Source organism: Sebastes fasciatus, chromosome 6 (assembly GCF_043250625.1).
Source record: "Sebastes fasciatus isolate fSebFas1 chromosome 6, fSebFas1.pri, whole genome shotgun sequence".
Classification (NCBI taxonomy): domain Eukaryota; kingdom Metazoa; phylum Chordata; class Actinopteri; order Perciformes; family Sebastidae; genus Sebastes; species Sebastes fasciatus.
The window spans coordinates 10,880,054-10,900,066 of NC_133800.1; the positions used below are offsets into that span (position 1 = coordinate 10,880,054).

General features: G+C 41.7%; 2 protein-coding genes across 7 annotated transcripts; one reads left to right on the forward strand and one right to left on the reverse strand.

Annotated features, from left to right (window-relative positions):
• Positions 1-8,092: 8,092 nt before the first annotated feature.
• cyb561a3a (cytochrome b561 family, member A3a) lies at positions 8,093-19,098 on the forward strand. 6 transcript variants are annotated; one of them, XM_074637607.1, is made up of 7 exons: positions 8,093-8,182; positions 9,816-9,945; positions 15,671-15,875; positions 17,180-17,388; positions 17,552-17,706; positions 18,598-18,760; positions 18,858-19,098. In XM_074637607.1, the coding sequence occupies exons 2-7, from the start codon at positions 9,823-9,825 to the stop codon at positions 18,882-18,884; spliced, it is 882 nt and encodes a 293-aa protein (XP_074493708.1). In that variant the 5' UTR covers positions 8,093-8,182; positions 9,816-9,822; the 3' UTR covers positions 18,885-19,098. The 6 variants fall into 6 exon arrangements, with proteins under 6 accessions (XP_074493708.1, XP_074493709.1, XP_074493710.1 ...); XM_074637608.1 differs by having other exon boundaries at positions 8,127-8,172; XM_074637609.1 differs by having other exon boundaries at positions 8,156-8,222.
• Positions 11,652-14,652, reverse strand: LOC141769000 (tripartite motif-containing protein 16-like). The gene has a single exon (XM_074637603.1). It carries the CDS (start codon positions 14,538-14,540, stop codon positions 12,849-12,851), a length of 1,692 nt encoding a protein of 563 aa, XP_074493704.1. The 5' UTR covers positions 14,541-14,652; the 3' UTR covers positions 11,652-12,848.
• Positions 19,099-20,013: the final 915 nt, after the last annotated feature.

A 20,013-nucleotide genomic window follows, 5' to 3' on the forward strand; every position in this document is an offset into this window, starting at 1 on the left:
ACATGACTTTTAATTAATTAATTCTTGACTTCCGTATTTTGAAGCACCAAGTCAGATAGTTTGGAGCTTTCAGAAAAGTCAGAGTTTCCCAGTTGTAAGTAGGAGGACTTGAATGTTAACATGAACAATATACACAAGGTGGAAAAATGTAATAAATCGGCACAGCGCTGCTTTAATCTAAATGCCAAAGTCAGCATGTTAACATTATCACAATGACAACGCTAAGCAGGTATAATGTTTACCATGATCACACTGACATTACCATAATAATAAAAAAAAGTTATTACTATTTATCCTGCGTGGGTTATGAATATGTGTAACAACAACAATCTATCCAATAGTTTTTGAGACAGTTCGGTGTGGACTGTCGTCCCTGAAGCCATGCATGCCCCCATAGCGCGGACAAAAAGCTAGAGAACAACTAAATGGAACTTCGGGTGGGATTGTTTTGTCGTAGGTCGTGTTCTTCATTGCTCTGACTCCTGCTGTATAGTTTTGCTGTGAGCCTTATTTCGCCTCATGGTGTCCACAATGCCGTTTATCAGCAGCAGGAGCACAGTAGGCCTCAGAAACCTCTGTTCAGTAGCTTACTGCGCACCTTTGGCCCTGATAGCAGCTGCTCCTTGTTGTGACGGTGACTCAGCAGGCGACATGTAAAGCGTCCTGCTGAGCTCGTAGATATTAGCACTTCCTGCCACTGGCCAAGGTTGATGGGTGGGTGGATGCTGTGTTTGAGTTCATTCCAACGGCGTTCTGAGGGACAGGTATCAGAGGATTAGTCACATCTTTAACGCCATTTCATCTGACAAACATAAGTTCTGCATCAACACATTAATCTTTGTTCATGCTGCGCAGACTTCCCTTCATTTGCCAATCATTTCTGCTCGCCTCATTTTCTCATTCAGCACGCTGCGTTAGCTGTTCATTTACTCTGTGTCTTTGACTTACATTACCATTATGAATATTGATGGGATAACCATGTCCGTCAATTCAGATACTATAGCCCTACGGTGTGTACCTCGAAGCCACGGCGCATAATAGAGGTGTCGCGGAAACATTCAGCTAAATGATACCTCTGCTGTAACAAATCCGCTGTCTGACTCTCATGCATCAAACTAATGCTCACTGAGAAGAACATTATTAAACATTCTGTCGCGGCCGTCTCGTGTACCAGCCAAATTACCACTCAGGAAAAGGTGATTTGAAGGTACATATCTATTAAAGATCTGAGAGCTTGGCTGCTCAGCGGCCACATTACACTTTGTTACACGAAATACAAATGTGTTTGACTTTGAAAATTGAAATCAGTCTGCACTGTTAAAGAGCTCTTGCAATACAATGTATTTTTCAAAACAAATCTTTATCATCCAGTATGAATGCTGTTGGATGGTAGGGGGATGAGTGAAGGAAAAACACATAACTCTACTATTACTGTTCTCACTGAGTGGCTGTGAAATCAAAGCTGAGGAATCCAACCACATCTAAGAAAGCGCCCTCATCAAAACTTTTAATCCAAATCCCAAACAGATGCTATTAAAACCAGATGCAACTCCATATCTCAATCTGATACCACTAAAACGTGATTCATGATATGTGATTGTGGGTCGCAGCAAGGATAATGGAAATTTGAAGTTGCTCAACATAAAAGCTCTTCTGCTCTTCTGCCATGTTGACAGCTGTATGGAGGCAATAGAAATTCTCTGACTTTAGTATTAAGCACCTTTAATAAGCACTAAACACAAAGTACAGCTGAGGCTGATGGGAATGTCGTTAGTTCTGCAGGTATTTGGTCATAAAATAAAGTATTGGAGAAATTAAAATGTTGACCTGATGATATCAATCGTCCAGACATTTACAGCAAAACGAGCAGAAAAGTCAGAGGATCCCTATAGGCATAAGGATTCATCATCTGGGAACCATGAATTTGCCAATTCGTCCAGTAGGTGTTGAGATATTTCAGTGGGTAATTGATCAATTTGACCTGATTGATGGTGGACTAACAAAGTGACTATGAAGTCATCAACCAACAAACCAACTGACACCTATAGAGCCATGCCATTAGCATGGAAAAAAACTACTTTTATCCCTGCATTTTATGTGTGGTTTTGAAATCCCTCCAGCTGATTAATTAAGTCGTGATCACTCATGAATCCACTACTGCTTCCAGTATAGAACAAATGTTCATTTAGATGACTTCAGTCAGAATTGTTAGTATTTAGCTATGACCGTATCTATAGGAATCATCCTGATTTAATGATGCTAAAATGCTTTGATGCTTCAGAACCTCTGCTTGGGAGTATTTTAAGAGGATTGTTAGGTGTCTGATAACTGAAAATGATGGTAGAATGTTGGTATTCAGCACTTGGGCTCTACAAACAGTGTTTGTCAGATCAACATCAATATAAAGGCACTGTCAATGAAAAAAAAAATCAGAATGGAGCCTTTTAATGAATAGAAACCTCAGGATGTAATGTTCCAGCCTGCCAGTATGGTACTGTACAGTATTGTGACCAAAAGCAGCTGATTAACTTAAATGTCATGTCAGTGTTTCTCTTTCCTCAATGTGATCTTTACAACCAAACCCCGGTTTGAAAACATTGACCTCTGCTAGAGACCAGACACTGCTTCTCTGTGATATATACGCTCAGACACAAAGAGAGCCCAACAAATGGAAATAAGATGTGCATGTTGGCTACAGAGCTCAGGTGCAAAAATGAGATGAGGGATGAAGCACCTGCTGACCCGTCATCTCACAGAAAAAAATCCCTGCACAGGAAAATAAAGCAGAGACTGCGACTGTGAGAAAAGCACAAAGGAGTATAGATGTTGACGACTGAGTCATACGTTGATTCTGGCATGTTTACACGGATGTAATTCTGTTCAATTAAAAGGAACTGGATCACGTCACTGTAATAAAAGGGTTGAGTCATCATCTTAGGTATGCCTATTATGATTATGCTTTCAAATATTTGTAAGCTAATTGTGGGGAAACTACTTTTCTATTCTTTGTATGAGTTGTCATACTGAAATAAAACAAGGTGACGTATTTACAATATACATGTGCTTTAAACCACATTAAAAATATTGATTACAGCAGATTACTGCATACAGTATACAGTAAGATGTATGCTGCTGCAGTCATGTGTAGATGCTGTGTAGATGTGGAAAGGGTCGCTGGTGCTTTTTAGCGTATTTCAACACGTTATTTGGTTTTACAGCCCACAATGTCACTGTTTTGATTCAGTATCACCGCTCTCATCAGTGTTGTTTTCAGCAAAGAAGCTCGCACCAAACGGCTCCCAGACAGCGTTAGCAGCCAACTGGTGAACTTAGTGGAGCGTTTAGCAGCTAAAGAGTCAGATATTTCCCTCAGGAGTTGGTGGAGACCAAACACAGAGCTAAAAGGAGGGTGAATATTGGACTTAAATTCGTTGGGTGGACAGAAACATGACTCCAAATGAATTCTAATGTTGCTCAACGTGTAAATAAGCCACCGTTTGTCACATCAACTTTAGAAGGTGATGATATGTCACTGTTGCCAAACAATCATTTAATGCAGCTTTAATATTCGATTTTTATCAAGCCTTCAACAGGAACCTCATTCACCGAAACACCCTCTGACTCCTTTAGCATCGTTTGTCCCTGTTTTAGCAATTTGACTGCAGTTTCCTGTGATTACTGGTAAGACCCCAAGAAGCCCAGCTGCCACTCCAGAGAATCCATTCCCATTCTGTGATAACAGCTCCATTGGCTCTCCACAGCTGCCAAGGATTTCATGGAGCTGAAGGCAGAGAACCAAAACCTCTAGTGTGTGTGTGATCATGGACCAGAAGGCCCTGTGGGATCACATTGACATCCAGTGGCGATATTACTGCTGGATCCTTTTATTGAAGAAAACATCTCTCGGGTTGTTTCCCTGCTTCGCCACAACAACACTATACCTGTAATAAAGCCCTGTTCAGCTCGCATCCCCTCAATTTAAAATCACGTTTTCATGTACCTACGTTCATTTAAGAATAATAAATTCGATTTCCTCCAAAATGATCGTGCACAATTCCGGTCACATGCATGCAAGTGCTGTTCCAACAGGATGCTGGCTACTTCTTATGTGCAATTTTGAGTGAATAGGGCCTGATTCTGATGATCACTCCATTCAGGCCAAGTAAGAAGGCGATAAAACAGCCTGCCAGTCTTTATACTAAGAGCTCTGTTAATCAGTGTTGAGAAGGGAATAAAATGGCATTCAATCATACTTTTTTTTTGGCCTTCAGGGCTACTTCATAGGACATAAAGGACAATAGAAGTGTAATTCAGCGCTAAAATATGAAGCTACAAGAGAGAGTGTAACATACTACCTCCTTTGTCGGGAACAAGAGGGAAATTTGCCCCGTCCCCTACTCTGAATTTGTTATACTGATGTACAACACTGTGGAGGATAAATTGCAAAAAGGTAGAAAAGGTCACTGTGACAGAATTCAGGATGACTTTCTCAGAATAAGAAGGGGGTAATATCTTATTCACAAAGTCAGCCTTCTATTCACCACCATTAGAGCGGCTCCAGGCTGTAGATCAGTATGACATCACAGTTTTCAGAGTCTTGAGTTTGGTCCCGGGCAGAATCGCTCATTCCACTTATTCCACAGCATAATAACCCAAATGTCAGTATCAGTGGGATTCCCAGCGGGGGATAGTATATTTCCTCCACCTCGTCTGTGAGGACGCTGAGCTTTCTGACCTGAACTGCTGCAAAATCAAGTCAGCTGACGTGCGAATCAGCAGTTGACATAGCGTGCATTCAAGGACAAAAAAAAAAAGACGATTTGAATATGTAAATATGTGTAAACAAAACCAGCCATATGAAGGAGTCAGGAAGACTAGCTGGTGCCATTGGTATCAGCTAATGGGGATCCTTTTTAAATAAATAAATAAATAAATGTCACAGCTGGTAATTATCACCAGATGATGTGTGGTGTGACATCTTTTAACCAAATTTATTCCAAGTCATTATTACAAGTTCTTATTCTTTGGAATTTCTGCTGTATATGACCTCAGTTATCTGGAATAATACCACTCCATTTCCAGTAACTAAGTCCAGAGGAATACACATTGAGGGATTAGCACAGACTGGTCATTTTAGGGCGTGCCTCACAAATGTATAAGCATTGCATTTGTGGCAGGTGAGGCCAGTTTTGATGTCTGTTTGGACACAGATCTGGCATCTCTTCCTTTTAGCCCCTCTTTCTTGGGGGTTTGTAGGAAGCTGCTGGGGCTTTCATACTCCTCGCCTTGCTGGCACGAGAAAGAGATATGTTCCTGTTACTAATATTATATTGTTTCGTGTGGAAGGTTTGGTTCCTGTGGCATGACGAGGAGAGAAAGGGGGAATAGTTGTTATTAAAACTAATACGAGTTGACTGGAGACACCAAGCCTGATGTGCTCAAGTTCTGCATCTCTGGCTTCAGAAAACAGCGAGAGAGAGAGAAACCACCGCAGGACTGTAAGGATGAGACAAAGTCCATGCCATGCCAGAGTCCAAGAAGGAGTAAAAGGAAATACAGCACATTAACTCAGCCTAGAGCTGTCCCACCGTGTCACACAGCCAACTCTGCCCACTCGACTCAAGCCTCCTCATCCTCAACACTGCTGCTACTGCTGCTGCTGAGGCCGGTCACACTGAGGGGGGACCGAGAGAGGCATTTGAAAAAACATCACTTCAAGGAGTCTGTCAGAGGATCTGAGAGACTTTGATAATATAAAGCAGGGACGTGCACTGACAGCTTGATTCTTGTCTGTTTTAGAGAACAGTGCTGGAGGACAGGGCCTCTGTTTGGGAGATAATGTTGATGCACCTCCCCTGAACTGTTGTCAAACCATTAAATGATTCAACCTTGCCGTGTGGTTGGGGGTGAAACCAAATTGTGGTTAGATAAGTCACAATTTGGCTTTTGCAAATTTTGCAAGGTACTTGCTTTTTGCACACTCCTTTGCAGCAAAATGGGGTTAGATTTAGGTCAAGCTTGCTTTTATTTGAATGTATACCATCATCTTTATTGCTGCAACACAGAGTCTGCACACAACAGTACACATTACTCTGTACGCATACCTGCTACATCTGACTTATATGTGTGCTACTCTTTCAAATATATTTTCTTTTTATCTGTCATATTTCTTTTATATATATATATATATATATATATATATATATATGTGTGTGTGTTTTACTGATGAATGAATCTGCTTTGGTGTGTCTGTTTTTGCTGCAAGCCAAATTTCTCATACGGGACAATAAAGACTGAACTGAACTATACTGTGCATGCCATGTGCATGTGTTCCAAAAAATCACAATGCAATGTAATTATTGACTATTATAATACATTTAGCAAGTAGCAAGATAATACAGTCAGTAAAACAAATAGCCAATTTTCATATCCGTATATATGTGCTTCAAAAACTGAGCATATATATATATATATATCTTGCAGGTTTTTAGATGACACTGAGAGCAGCATATAGCCTAAGACCATTCAAATGCATGAAACATACTACTACACAGAGGAGCAAATGAGATAGTGACTAAAACTGCCTCCAGGTGGAGCTGGAAGACAACAGATCTTTAGGGGTCAGCCATCAGCAGGGTCCCTTTTACATTTCACACGTACAGTCATTGTAATCACAGCCAACTACCACACAGCCTGTTATTTGAGTAATTTCACCTGTATTAGCAATTCATATGTTCCTACAAGCCTAGACTTGTTTAGTGACTATACAGTTGAACCGTATTGTTTGTTTTAATATTGTATGTGTGTGCTTAAATTATATTTTCATTTTCCCTGCTGAGTCTTATTGCTTTAAACCTCATTTCATTTGTATCATTGGGCAAAAATCCCATAATAACCTTTCAGCATATTGTAATTCAAGTGTTCTGAGAGAAAACTAGACTTCTGCACCTCCTCATGGCTCTGTTTTCGGGCTTTAAAAAAGTTAGCCCGTGATGGGAGACTTTGGCCAATCACAGGTCATTTCAGAGAGAGTGTTCCTATTGAGCGTTCCTGTACTCCAGCTGGTGGGTGGTGCTTGCTATTTCCTCAACCGATCTCAACATGGCTGCCGGGTCACAAACTTTCTCATTTTACAGCTAAACAGTACACTACAAGATGATTCTGAAAACATTTGAGGAGAGAAATAGGCATTACAGTAACAGAATATTGATTCATATTTGATCAGCGCTGCCTGGCTTGACCGTTTGATCGCAGTTCGCGAGTGATTGACATAGACGGCAGCTGGACGGCAGGCTCCAGCTCGGCTCTGATTGGTTGTTTTTTTCTGGTCTGTGAAATCTTGCAGATGACATTAGGAGCACCGGACGACACCGGAGGACACAGAGGAACATCATTTTTTTTCAGATTACCTGTCTCATGCACCATTACGACGAGTATTAGGGCCACGTTGAGGAAAAAAAATAATTGAGATTTCGATAATAAAGTCATAATATTACGAGAGTAAATAGTTTACGAGAAAAAAAGTCGTAATATTTTGAGAATAAAGTCATGAATTTACGAGAAAAAAAAGTCATACGTTTATGAGAAAAAAAGTCGTAGTATTATGACAATAAAGTCATGATATTATAAAGTAGTAATTTGATGTGTAATAGAGTAGTGGGCTGCCTGTGTGAAAATGAAGAACGTGGAGCATCTTGTGAAGTTATACTTTAGTTTTGGTTTCACAAATCACCAAATACTTCATCTTTTGGCACATCAGCGCCATATTATCATCAGTATGAGGAACTTGAAAAGATTGTACAAGAAACTGTGTTTATTCTGAAGAAAGAACCACACGGACCTGGGGGAAATTAACTCTTTTGTGGAGGAGGAAATTCTTTTTTTTCTCGTAAAGTTATGACTTTATTCTTGTAATGTTTTTTCTTTTAAGGTTATGACTCTTTTTTCATTTAATTACGACTTTCTTCTCGTAATATTATGAATTTATTCTCGAAATGTCAGATTTTTCTTCCCTCAATGTGGCCCTAACACTCCGTCGTACACTCCTGTCAGGATATAGTGACCGTTGAATCGTGATCAGATAGTGTGGAGTGCTGCTGGGTAGGCTGGTGACAAATAAAACCACATTTCCCACAAGGCCTTGCGCTGTCAATAAGGAAATGGGTCAAGTAGGTAAATAGGGGTAAATATCGCTTCCTGAAATGAACGTGTTACCTGTTTACGTCGCTCTCGTCATATGGAGTATATGTAAATGAGGTACATTAATATGTGAATTACTCAGACTTTGTGTGAATGCTAGCAGCAGCAGCAGCAGCAGGCTGCGGGACTTATTGGGACTTTTACAAGAGTTGGTTTAAAAAGTGTGCTAATGTTGAGAGAGAAGAGACGACGTCAGGCTGCGGGATGTATTAATGTCACTCTTTAATTCTTTGCACGTCACATGTTGTCAGAATGTGAGCTGCAAAAGTTTAAATAGTTCGCTGCATTGCGTCATGTTGCAGATGTAACATTAGATAACAACCTGCCAGTGTTATAATACTGAGTCATGAGATGTGTCACTTTGCCAGAAAGCAGTTTCCTTTCCACTGACGTTTTATGACACTAACACGGTAACTTTATCACTTTTGAAAAGTCAGCAAAAAGTTTTCACTGCATTGTAATCTATTTATATTTTGTATCTTTGTTTTGGCAGAAGAAGATACGGCTTTTTGTTAGCTGGATGTTTCTTATTACTCTACACCCAAACTGGTTAAAGCAGCAGTGGGTAGAAATGGAGCAAATATGATTAAAAAAAAGTTACTTTTATAATATCCTGATAGTAGTGAATGAGATAGGTCATCTGAAAAAAATGAATGTGCGACCTTCGGTGGTGACCGCTGGTGTCCTCACAAGATGTTCCACGTTCCTAATTTTCACACAGGCAGCATGCTGCTCTATTTCCCCTCTAAAATAACACATTAAATTACTACTTTTTAATAAATATTGTGACTTTGTTCTCATAATACTACGACTTTTTTTCTCTTAAACTTATGGCTTTATTTTCATAATATTATTACTTTTTTCCCGTAAACTTATGACTTTATTCTCAGAATATTACGACTTTTTTTTTCTCGTAAACTATTTACTCTCATAATATTATGACTTTATTCCTTGAAATCTCAAATTTTTTTTTTTCTCCTCAATGTGGCCCTAATACTCAACGTAGTGGTGCATGAGACAGGTAATCTGAAAAAAAATCATGCTCCTCTGTGTCCTCCGGTGTCCTTCGGTGCTCCTATTGGCATCTGCAAGATTTCACAGACCGGAGGAAAACAACCAATCAGAGCCGAGCTGGAGCCTGCCGTCCAGTCTGCCGTCTCTGAGCAGCTGTCAATCACTCGCCAACTCCGATCAAACGGTCAAACTAGGCAGCGCTGATCAAATGAATCAATATTCTGTTACTGTAATGCCTATTTCTCTCCTCAAATGTTTTCAGATTCATCCAGTAGTGTACTGTTTAACTGTAAAATGAGAAAGTTTGTGACCCGGCAGCCATGTTGAGATCAGTTGAGGAAATACCAAGCACCGCCCACCAGCCGGAGCACAGACAATAGGAATGCTCTCTCTCTCTCTGAAATGACCTGTGATTGGTCAAAGTCTCCCGTCATGGACTATACTTTCTAAAGGCTGAAAACAGAACCATGAGGAGGTGCAGAAGTCTAGTTTTCTCTCAGAACACTTGAATTACAATATGCTGAAAGGTTATTATGGAAATTTTTGCCCAATGATGCCAAAAACTTGTTGTTTCCCACTCCCACTGTCCATCTTGTTTCTAGGCAGCAGATGCAGCAGGCTGGTCTTTCACCCACCTCTGACTGCTTCCCCCTCAGCCACCGCAGCTCAGCTCAATGTGGAAGTGAGACTGCAGCTGGAGTAGAGAAACACGAAGTGAGAGCACATAACACAGTGAGTATCAGTTAAAGAGTAACAGGGAAAATCACGAGATAAAGCCAATAACTTCTACCTGATTGGTGTTAAGTTCAGTATTAGTAGGAAGTGTTGTCGGTGTTGCAGCAGCTGCTTGACAAGGTAAGGCGAGCAACACTGGTGCACATTTCTGATGATTAATAAATGTCCAGCTTATGATAAAAGAGTTTGATTTTATGGATTTGATAGAAATAGCGGCAGTTTAAGGTTAGAAGAAAATATTGACAATGATTCAACCACTTCTGTTGCAATGTAGTATTTTCATCCAGTGGACAAGTTGACATTGTTTAAATGAATTAAAGTTAGTTTTTACACGCTTTTATATTTTTCTTTTTTCCTAATATTCGTTTCATTTAGTTAACATTCAACTGTGGCAGTTAGCTGCTGAATTGATCCTGAGGGTGAGCAAGAAGGTGTTTAACATTGATTTAGTGCATAAGCTTTTAAACAGGCTAGATCTGGTTGAAAAGTAAAAGTTTGTTTAGACATATTGCCTTTGTTTCAACACCAGTTCAATGGCAATGTGTCAATGTGAAGTTAGAATCTGTCCTATACAGAAATATAGTCTTTTAATTGCTTTTGAAACAGTGGCTGTATGTTACCCAGATGTCTAAAAACCTTTTTTCCAAAATTAGCCCAGTCTTAAAGGGATAGTTCAGATTGGGTTATATGAGGTCGGCTACTTATCTGGGCGTCACGCCTCCAGTTTGTAGAAACAGACGGGAGCAAACCAATGTACTGCTGTGGATGGGGGCAGCAGCAAAATGGATTTTACACACCTAAAAACATCAATATCAGTTTAAGTGTACGCCATATTTCGAATATTTTTCACGGCTTTACCTCGCCATCAGACAGTCCTTTCTGACGAGGAACTGAAGCCGTTATCTATGCTCACTTCTAAGCCACCAGACTCCATTGACAAAAATAGTAATTTGACCTCGCAGAAGACAGGTCTACACTGGTCTACCGCTGCCTCCATCGGTTGTTAGGGTTCAAGCCCCGACATGGTCATTATATTAAGACGGAGGTGCCGGGAGAGTGTGTATTGTCAGAACAGGGGGCCGACGTGTAGTCTGTCATGTGTCGCGGCCAAGTCACGACAAGAATTTATGGCTCTCAATCGTCTAATATGACATAATGACCATCGTATCCGTCAAAAATATTGTGTAGTCTGATCCTGGCATAAGTTAGGGTAAGACGTCATGGTTGAGCTAGAAAACCACTTAGTAGTTTCATATATCTGTAGCTTTAAAATTGAACCTGCTAGAGCCTCTGAAAGACAGTAAAGTCAGTCAGGATTGCGGGTCTCAGAGGGTTAAATAACAAATTTAATTTTAAGGACTTCTGAAGGCACAAATTATTATCTGCATAAAAGATGAAGTTATGAAATAAATGATCGGACAAAGAGCCAAATGGATTTCTTCCAAGAGAAATGCACAAAGAAAAAATGTTGGCTGTAAAACAGCAACAAGTGATTGAAAACTCTGCTCATTTCTGTGTGACGAAGCTGTTTTAGTGAGGAAAGCTGAAAGGACAGAGACTGACTGACAGGTGCTCTCCTGCTCTGAACATGAACACTGGACTTTGTGGTGTTTCAGAAGGCCTCAGTTATACTCTCATAGGAGTTTCACATTTTCTCCACCAGCTGTGTCTGATAGCCTGAAATGAAGACAGGAAGAAAAGACTTTGTTCATGTTAGTTTATTCATCATGTAAAGCGTCACTTTGTTCACACATCCCATCAGTAAAGTCTGTTAAATGATTATATGATCTCATGTTCACAATCTGTTGGTTTGACCAGAATCTCAGCCATGTGAAAGAGAATAATGAATGATCTCCTTATTGATTATGATCAGGATGATTACACTTCTAGAATACCTCAGAACAACAACAACATTTGGTCTGCCAAACACATCAATGTGATTATATATCTCTTTACAAAGAGAACAAAGTATCTACAGGATAAAGGAGGTCGTTCTCTCTTAAGAGCCATGCAGTGGAAGAGACACAACAACATACAAATACATCAATGCAAATATTCATCACACATTTAGAGCTCAGAGAGGTTTACATCTTCATGTAGAGAAACATCATCATCATGAGCAGTGAAACAGACAAAGGACGGAGCGCCACTTAAAGACACTCAAACATTTACAACTCATGAGACAATGTCAAAGTACTGCCCACAATGTTTGATTGACAGCTGATCTCTGTGCAGTGAAGACATGATGCAACAATCAGTGACGAACGTGGAGACTAAATGAGTTTCAGAGTTAAAACCAAGCAGGAACCTCCGGTGCTGAGCAGTAAAGCCAATGCAGAAGTGCCAACAAACTGCAGTTCCTCTTAACGTCCACTAAAGGCTTCAAAAGAGAGTCAATCCCCTTAGACTTCCATGTTAAAACAGTACAGCAGAAATAAACATGTTTACAGCCTGGTATAAAAAAATGTTCTGTTCATGACAACTCATTTCCCCGTTCATGATAACTGAATATTTATATAACTCACCCGTTTAAATGATATTAAAGTTATGCATAATTAAGGGCGTGACCTCTTTGAGTGACAGGTGGGCGCTGTCACAGCCGCTGTCTGCTGGGCATCGCATCAGCTAATTCCAGTCATTGAACTCGACCTCTCAGCCGTGTTTGTGGAGAATTTTTCATGCAATATCGGACGTAATAATCGCTTGCTCTGCGGGGCGTCGGATGACGGTCTGGATGACCTCCGTGTCCGCATCGGTTTCCAACAGGATATCAGAAACTCTCCTCGTTTCACGGAAACTTGGCTAAATGCTGGAATAACGTTACCGGACAGCGCAATTCGAGTCCTCGTTCAAATTAGCGATCTGACAATTTAACCCACTGTCCCTTAAATGACTTCTGTCTAGTTGAGTTTACAGAACTCAGCAGTGTCTCCACCATTAATATAATAAAACCGAAATCCAGCGTAGAGAGGCTCAGTGAATGTGGTCTGGACGCTGTGGAGGAGAGTCATGGTTTCAGAGACGCTGTAGAAGGACAGAATACCTGCACTGTAATCCAGGTACACTCCTATTCTGGAGGACAGAGGACCTGAGACGGGAGTTTTAACATCGTTGTACCGAAATGTATAACTGTTATTGTCACAATCTAACGCCCAAGATTCGTCATTGAATCCAAATCTACATTTACCCGGCAACTCTCCATCTTGGCAACACTCTCTTCTGATATTATTGTATGTGACTGCTACATAAACTCCCCATATCCCACTCCACTCCACCTCCCAGTAACAACGTCCGGTCAGAGTCTCTGTACTCAGGACCTGCAAACAATCAGCGAATCTGCCTGGGTGATTGGAATAAGCCTGACTTCGACCCACTAATGTTGCTTTTCTGTTCCCCTCAGTTAATAACAGCCATGTGTGTGCTGTGTTTGGATCCAGTGTGATTTCTCGTGAATATTTTAAGAATCCAGCTCTGGTCTTGGACTCTGGTAGTGGCAGTAAAACATCCACTTCAGTCCCTCTCAGAGAGACGGTTGTCCATTTCTCTCTCAGAACGTCCTTTAGTTTATCTCTGACTTCTGACAGAGCCGCCGTCACGTCCTCAAAGTAGCGCCGAGGATGGATATCGATGCTGGATGTAGACTCGCTGAGCGTCGACAGTGAGGCGTAGCTGTGTAGAAACTGGTTGTGATCCTCTGTGTGTGACAGCAGCTCCAGCTCAGCGTCTCTCCTCTTCAGCTCAGTGATCTCCTGCTCCAGCTTCTCCTGAAGCTCTTTGACTCGACTCACTTCGGTTTTCTGCTGGGATCTGACCTGCTGCTTCACATCACAGCTTCTTTTCTTCATGAGACGGATCAGCTCGGTGAAGATCTTCTCACTGTTCCTCACTGCTTTATCAGCAGAGTGATTGACAGCCTCCACCTCTTGCAGGAGCAGCTTCACATCATTCTGTCCGTCCTGGATCCTCTGCTGGATGTTGAGTCGACTCACCTCCAGCTCTCTCTGCCTCTCAGTCCTCTCTGCTGCAGCTGAGACGGTGTCATGGCCTTTATGTTCATCCACAGGGCAGAGATAACAGATACACTGCTGATCAGTACGACAGAACATCTTCATCACCTCGTGGTGACGAGAGCAGATGTTCTCCTGGAGCTTCTTGGAGGGCTCCACCAGCTTGTGTTTCTTTAATGGAGCCACATCATAATGAGGCTGGAGGTGTTTCTCACAGTAAGAGACCAGACACTCCAGACAGGACTTGAAGGCTTTCAGTTTCCTCCCAGTGCAGACATCGCAGGCCAAATCTTCAGGTCCAGCATAGCAGTGATCAGCAGGAGCAGCTTGGAGTCCAGTCTTCTCCAGCTGCTCCACTAAATCTGCCAACATAGTGTTTTTCATCAGGACAGGCCTCGGTGTGAAGGTCTGCCAACACTGAGGGCAGCTGTGGATTTGCCTCTGATCCTCTCCATCCCAGAAGCCTTTAATACAGTTCATGCAGTAGCTGTGTCCACAGGGAATAGCCACCGGATCCTTCAGTAGATCCAAACAGATGGAACAAGAGAACCTTTTGTGGTCCAGCTGATTTTCTTGCTGCGCCATTTCACCTCTCAGAGACAACGCTCGTCTGAGTCTCACTTCCCGAGAAGTGAAACTAGTTTGAGCTCTGATCTAAACAACATCTGCAGTGAATGGGGCCTATCAGCTTTCACTTCACCACCATTTAGGTTACACCCATCTTGAAACTGCAGATCTAAAGGGGAGGGAACAAGGAAATGGGAGCACAGAGTGCAGCTGCTGTGTTTGAGAGGAGGAAGAGGAGGGAGGGGTTATCAGGCTCTGCTTCATTACAGGAAGAGGAGCAGGACTTTGTATCCTAAGTTACAATAGACATTACAATAGTGCATAGTTGCACACTGTTAGCCCTGTAGCGGAGCTGAAAATAAATGCACTCACGAGCATGCATGACATCACATCCGTTGGATTTTCCCCAGAAGAAAACGTCCCACATTCTTCACATTAAAAGCAGTCTGCAGGCTGATCGAGGAAACCCAGAAAGCTGCTCATTTTTTGGGTTAGGTTACAACCTGTTCACATATTGGCAATAAAATATGATTAAAACATGTTTATATGTGTAAAAATGTACATACAGTCCCTTTTTAAAACACCAAAGTTACAAAATAACACAAACAAACTAACAGGCAGCAGTAGATCAGCAACTCCTGAGTTCTGCGATGTAAAATGATGACAATGACAATGTTTTTGTCAAAGGAGTCTGGTGGCTTTAAAGAGAGCATAGATTCCCCATCGGAACGGGCTGTCTGATGGTGGTCTGAAAGTCTGAAAGTGGTGAAAATATTCTAAATATAGCGTACACTTAAACTGATATTGATTTCTTTTAGGTGTCTAAAATCTGTTTTGCTGCTGCCCCCGTCCACGGCAGTACATTGCTTTGCTCCCGTGCTGGTGTGTTTCTCCAGAATCCATCTATTGTAGTAATTCACTGACCATGGAGAAGCACCTCATACAACCCCTTTTCAAAAACATCTGAACTATCCCTTCAATCCATCCATTTAGACATCCTTTGACCTGCAAATCACCAACTCAGTGCTTACTGGGCAGTGACTCCCTCATGTTGGGACTGAATCAGCAACATGTCCCTCTGTCTGTCTGACCACTTCACTGTCCTGCCACCACATCTGTTCTGATTTTGTTCGTTTGTATTGTTTTAGCCTCCAGGTCTCTCCAGGATGTTGTCCATTGTGAGCTTCTACATATGCTACCTGCTGTCCCTGGGCCTGGGCCTGGCCTGCGTGGTGTGCGTGTGTTTGTGGAATAGCCAGTGGCGTGGCGGTTTTGCGTGGGACGGTTCGGCCCTGCAGTTCAACTGGCACCCCGTCCTGATGGTAACGGGTCTGGTTGTGCTGTACGGCAATGGTGAGTGCCTTTTTTTATATTTTTGAATCGAACTGTTTCATTTCTGTTTCTCACTTCTGCTTTTCCTCGTAACAGTTGGCCTGTATTAAGATAATTACACATTACAGGTTTTATAGAGACCTAATGTATAATTAGATGCATAATTTCAGTTGCACAAATGTGAGCTAACGTCCACAGTGACTGTTTTGCTTTAAGTGCCACACCTCAGTGATTGCAGGCTCAGTTTCTTTCTGATGAAAAGTACAATTTTATCAATTTTCAGGAAGGAGCTGTAATGTGTCTCCACTGTGGTACATTATGTTGTAATGATGGCTACTGTTTGGATTTATGTGAACACAATCAGTCCATACAAGGTAGGAAGTAAAATCACAGTAGATTTGTTAGCACTTTGCTGCCTAAATGTCCATAGTAATGTGTGGAGAAAGGAATATTTGGTCATTGATGCATAATGCTTTCTGGTTGTCCATCTGTCCGTCCATCCGTCCCATCCTCGTGAACGTGATATCTCAGGAACACCTTGAGGGAATTTCTTGTCTGACTTGATTTTTGAAATTGTGTATCCCAGTATATAAACTGTGTTCACACTACTGATAACACTCGGCATTTAGACGTTTTACTGTAAACAAGAGGCACATTCACTTCATTTAGATTGTTAGGCATAGTTCATGTTTTTGTTTTATTTGTCATTTCAATTACAAAATATACAGTTGATATATATATGCAAATGTTCGTATTTGCTGAACGACGGTACTACAACTTCTGTGTCCGTCACATGATGCCATTGGGCCTAAAACGACTTTTTCCACTAGAGTTACATTGGGAAAGAGACGTCTGTAACTCAGAGGATAATTTATTTTGAGGTGAATCAACTTCCCAGTATGAACACTCTAATAGTTCTTATTTAAATCATTAGGTCCTAAAAGTTGTAAAATGCACTAATAGCTGTATCCAGAGTTATTTCCCTTCCTCCGTTCATGTGAATGAGACCCTGACCGAGGCTGGAGCGAGGGCTCGGAGGGGGAGTTAGCAAGCTGTGACGACAGCGTGACGGCTGTGACCCCGTGAACGAGCCATGTGACCTAGCGGACGCTACTGCGCCTGCTCCATGGGCTCAATGGATGCGGAAAATCGCTGGAAGATCCGGGTACTTTTCTACTCGGAAGTCGCGCGATTTTGTCTTCATGCACCACTTCATAGGAATGAACGGGGCACCGCCTCCAACGCTGTATCCAGTTCTCTTTATACATCTACGCAATATACAAATGAAACTTTGCATCTTTTCTGTTGTTGCCTCCTCCCTGCAGGAGCTGTGTTGTACCGCATCCCCCTGACCTGGGGCCAGAATAAACTCCCCTGGAAGCTGTTGCATGCTGCAGTGATGCTCACCGCCCTGGTCTTGTCAATTGTGGGGCTTTGTGCTGTGTTTGGCAATCACAATGCTCAAAACATTCCCAACCTCTACTCTTTGCACAGCTGGATTGGAATCGCTGCTACAGCTCTTTTTGCCATACAGGTATACGACTTTACATGCAGAAACTGAATCCCTGTATTAGTCAATGCAATAAGGTGGACATGATTTTTTTCTTTTTTTTCTTCATTTTTATCTCATTCTGAGACATGATTGGGCTTTGGTTATGTGCCTTTGTGTTCACTGTCCCTTGTATTCGTCCATCCAGTGGGTGGTGGGTATGGCTGGCTTCCTCCTGCCCTGGTCCCCCATATCACTACGAGCCCTCCTGAAACCCGTCCATGTGTGGATGGGAGGCAGCATATTAGTGCTCAGCATTGCTGCCTGCATCTCCGGAATCAACGAGAAACTCTTCTTTGTTCTGTGAGTGCCATATTTCCAAGTTAGGGATGTCACGATACCAGAAATCTAGTAGTCGATACCAATACCAGTGAATTTCCACGATTCTCGATACCAATTTGATACCACGCTAAAAAAAACAAAAAAACAACAACAATAAATCCCCTGTACTGTAATTCAACACGCACTCTTTTATCAAAAACATTTGAACATTACAAAAAACAGAGGCATGTAGCCTTTAAGTAATAAATACAAATAATTGACCCATTTTGTTCAATTGATAGTCAGACGACGGACACTACATACTGACCGTGAACGCATCTGGTCCGTCAGCTCAGAGTAGTAGGAGCAGGAGGCAGAGTGTTTATTGTTGAAGCAAAAAGCAAACGCACCTATTTGGCAATATTTCATGTTTAATCCCAATGCTATAAGGGAACCATAACGTTAATGAGGTAATCGCCGCGAGGTGGATGGAGCCATCACAGCCGGTGTGCACGGAGCAGCAGCGCCAGGTAGACCCCCGCAGCGGAGCCCCGCAGCAAAAGCGCTACCGGAGAGGCCAGACACACCGTCACACGACGGCAAAGATTAGAGTCAGCGCTCTGCACATATTGACCGTCATCTTTTCTTTTAAAATGTCCGGTGTAATCGGTGACACCGGTGTTGTCACAAGTTTATTAAACGGTGGGAAAATTTTCCTCACTGTCACATCCCTACCAATGACCATTACAGGCATCGTACGGTACCTTCAGTACTGTAGAAAAAGAGTACCGTCACTTTTTAAAAATTTTGGCATCGACTTGGTACCGAAGTATCGGTTCTCGTGACATCCCTATTCCAAGAGTTACTTTTTATTTATATTTTCCTTAAAGATAAAGTGATAAAATTGCCCTCTTGAATGTGTTTTTTCCACAGCAAAGGCAGTGGAGGTACGGCGTATTCTGCCCTTCCACCCGAGGCTGTGTTGGGAAACACATTGGGAGTTTTGATCGTAGCCTTCGGCTTGGTTGTCCTGAAGATTTTGTCCAACCCTAAATGGCAGCGACCAGACTCCACGCCTGAGGATCTGGTTTACACGGTGAGAATATCAGTGCAGTTGATATGCAATAAAAGAGATTAGAGGTTATATTTTAATCAAGTATTTAATAATCATCTTTATCTACTCTCTCTTACAGCCATTGCTTCAAGAAGAAAATGAATGAAAGGAATTAAAAAAAAAATGCTCACTGCATCAAATCCGTCCATGCAGAATCACTTCAACCATCACAAATCACAATCCAAAAGTTCCACTTTGAATGCACAAGCAGCTGTCTGAATCCTGTGAGAATTATCTAAGTCTGTTGTGGGTGTAAATATTTATTTGAAATTATATTTAAGATTGCTTTTTTGACAAAGAATAAAAATGTGTGCTTCATCAAAGTTGTGACATTTTTCCTTTTGCTCTGTATAAGCTCTCCCATGACGCACTCTAGCTAGCTAGCAACGGGAACCTTGAGTTTTAGAATAGTTTACCAGAGAGGTATGTTCTTCTTTGGTGAAGAATTAATCGCCAAGCTAAAAAATATCCAAAGCTGGTGTTGGTTCATATTGTGAGTTTAATTGCCTGACTAATGCCTCTGACCAAATATTAGTGACAGCGTACAGCAGTCCACTCCCTTCTGCAAAGAAATTTGCACAATCACTACATTATGAGTCACCCCGAGGTCCTGCAAGGTTACTACGAGACCTGCCCCAAGGCTGTCCATTAGAATAGTAGTTCTGAGTCGACACCCAGTGGTGTCCTGCTGTAACCCTCCTGTGTTGTACATATTACATTACATGCATTCGCTGTAGACTTCCCTGTGGGGTTTTCTCTACTTCTACCTTTTGTGGTTTTGTCTAACAGAGTACCTCAGCAATGATTTGTTATTAAAGTCGACCTATTGTGCATATTTTCAGGTTCATAATTGTATTTTGGGTTTCTTCTAGAACATGTTTACATGCTTTAATGTTTAAAAAAATAAATAATTTGACGTCTCTCATAGCGGCTCACTCTTGTGATTGGTCAACCGAATCAAACTCTTCGGACTCCGCTCCGCTCTAACTAGCTTTGTTTGGGGGTGGGCCAAACTAGCCACTAGCTAAAGTGTGTTACTTTATGACATCACCAAGTTACAGAAGAAAGGCAGGACTTTGTAACTTTGCAGACCTTTTACATGCACAAATACCTATATAACCCCCTAAAGGAAAGGGGAAAAAGCACGAAAACATAATAGTACCCCTTTAAGGTAAACTTTTACAGCAAACTCTTGTATGTACTGTATGTGTTCAGGTCAAGGGACCCCCTGATAA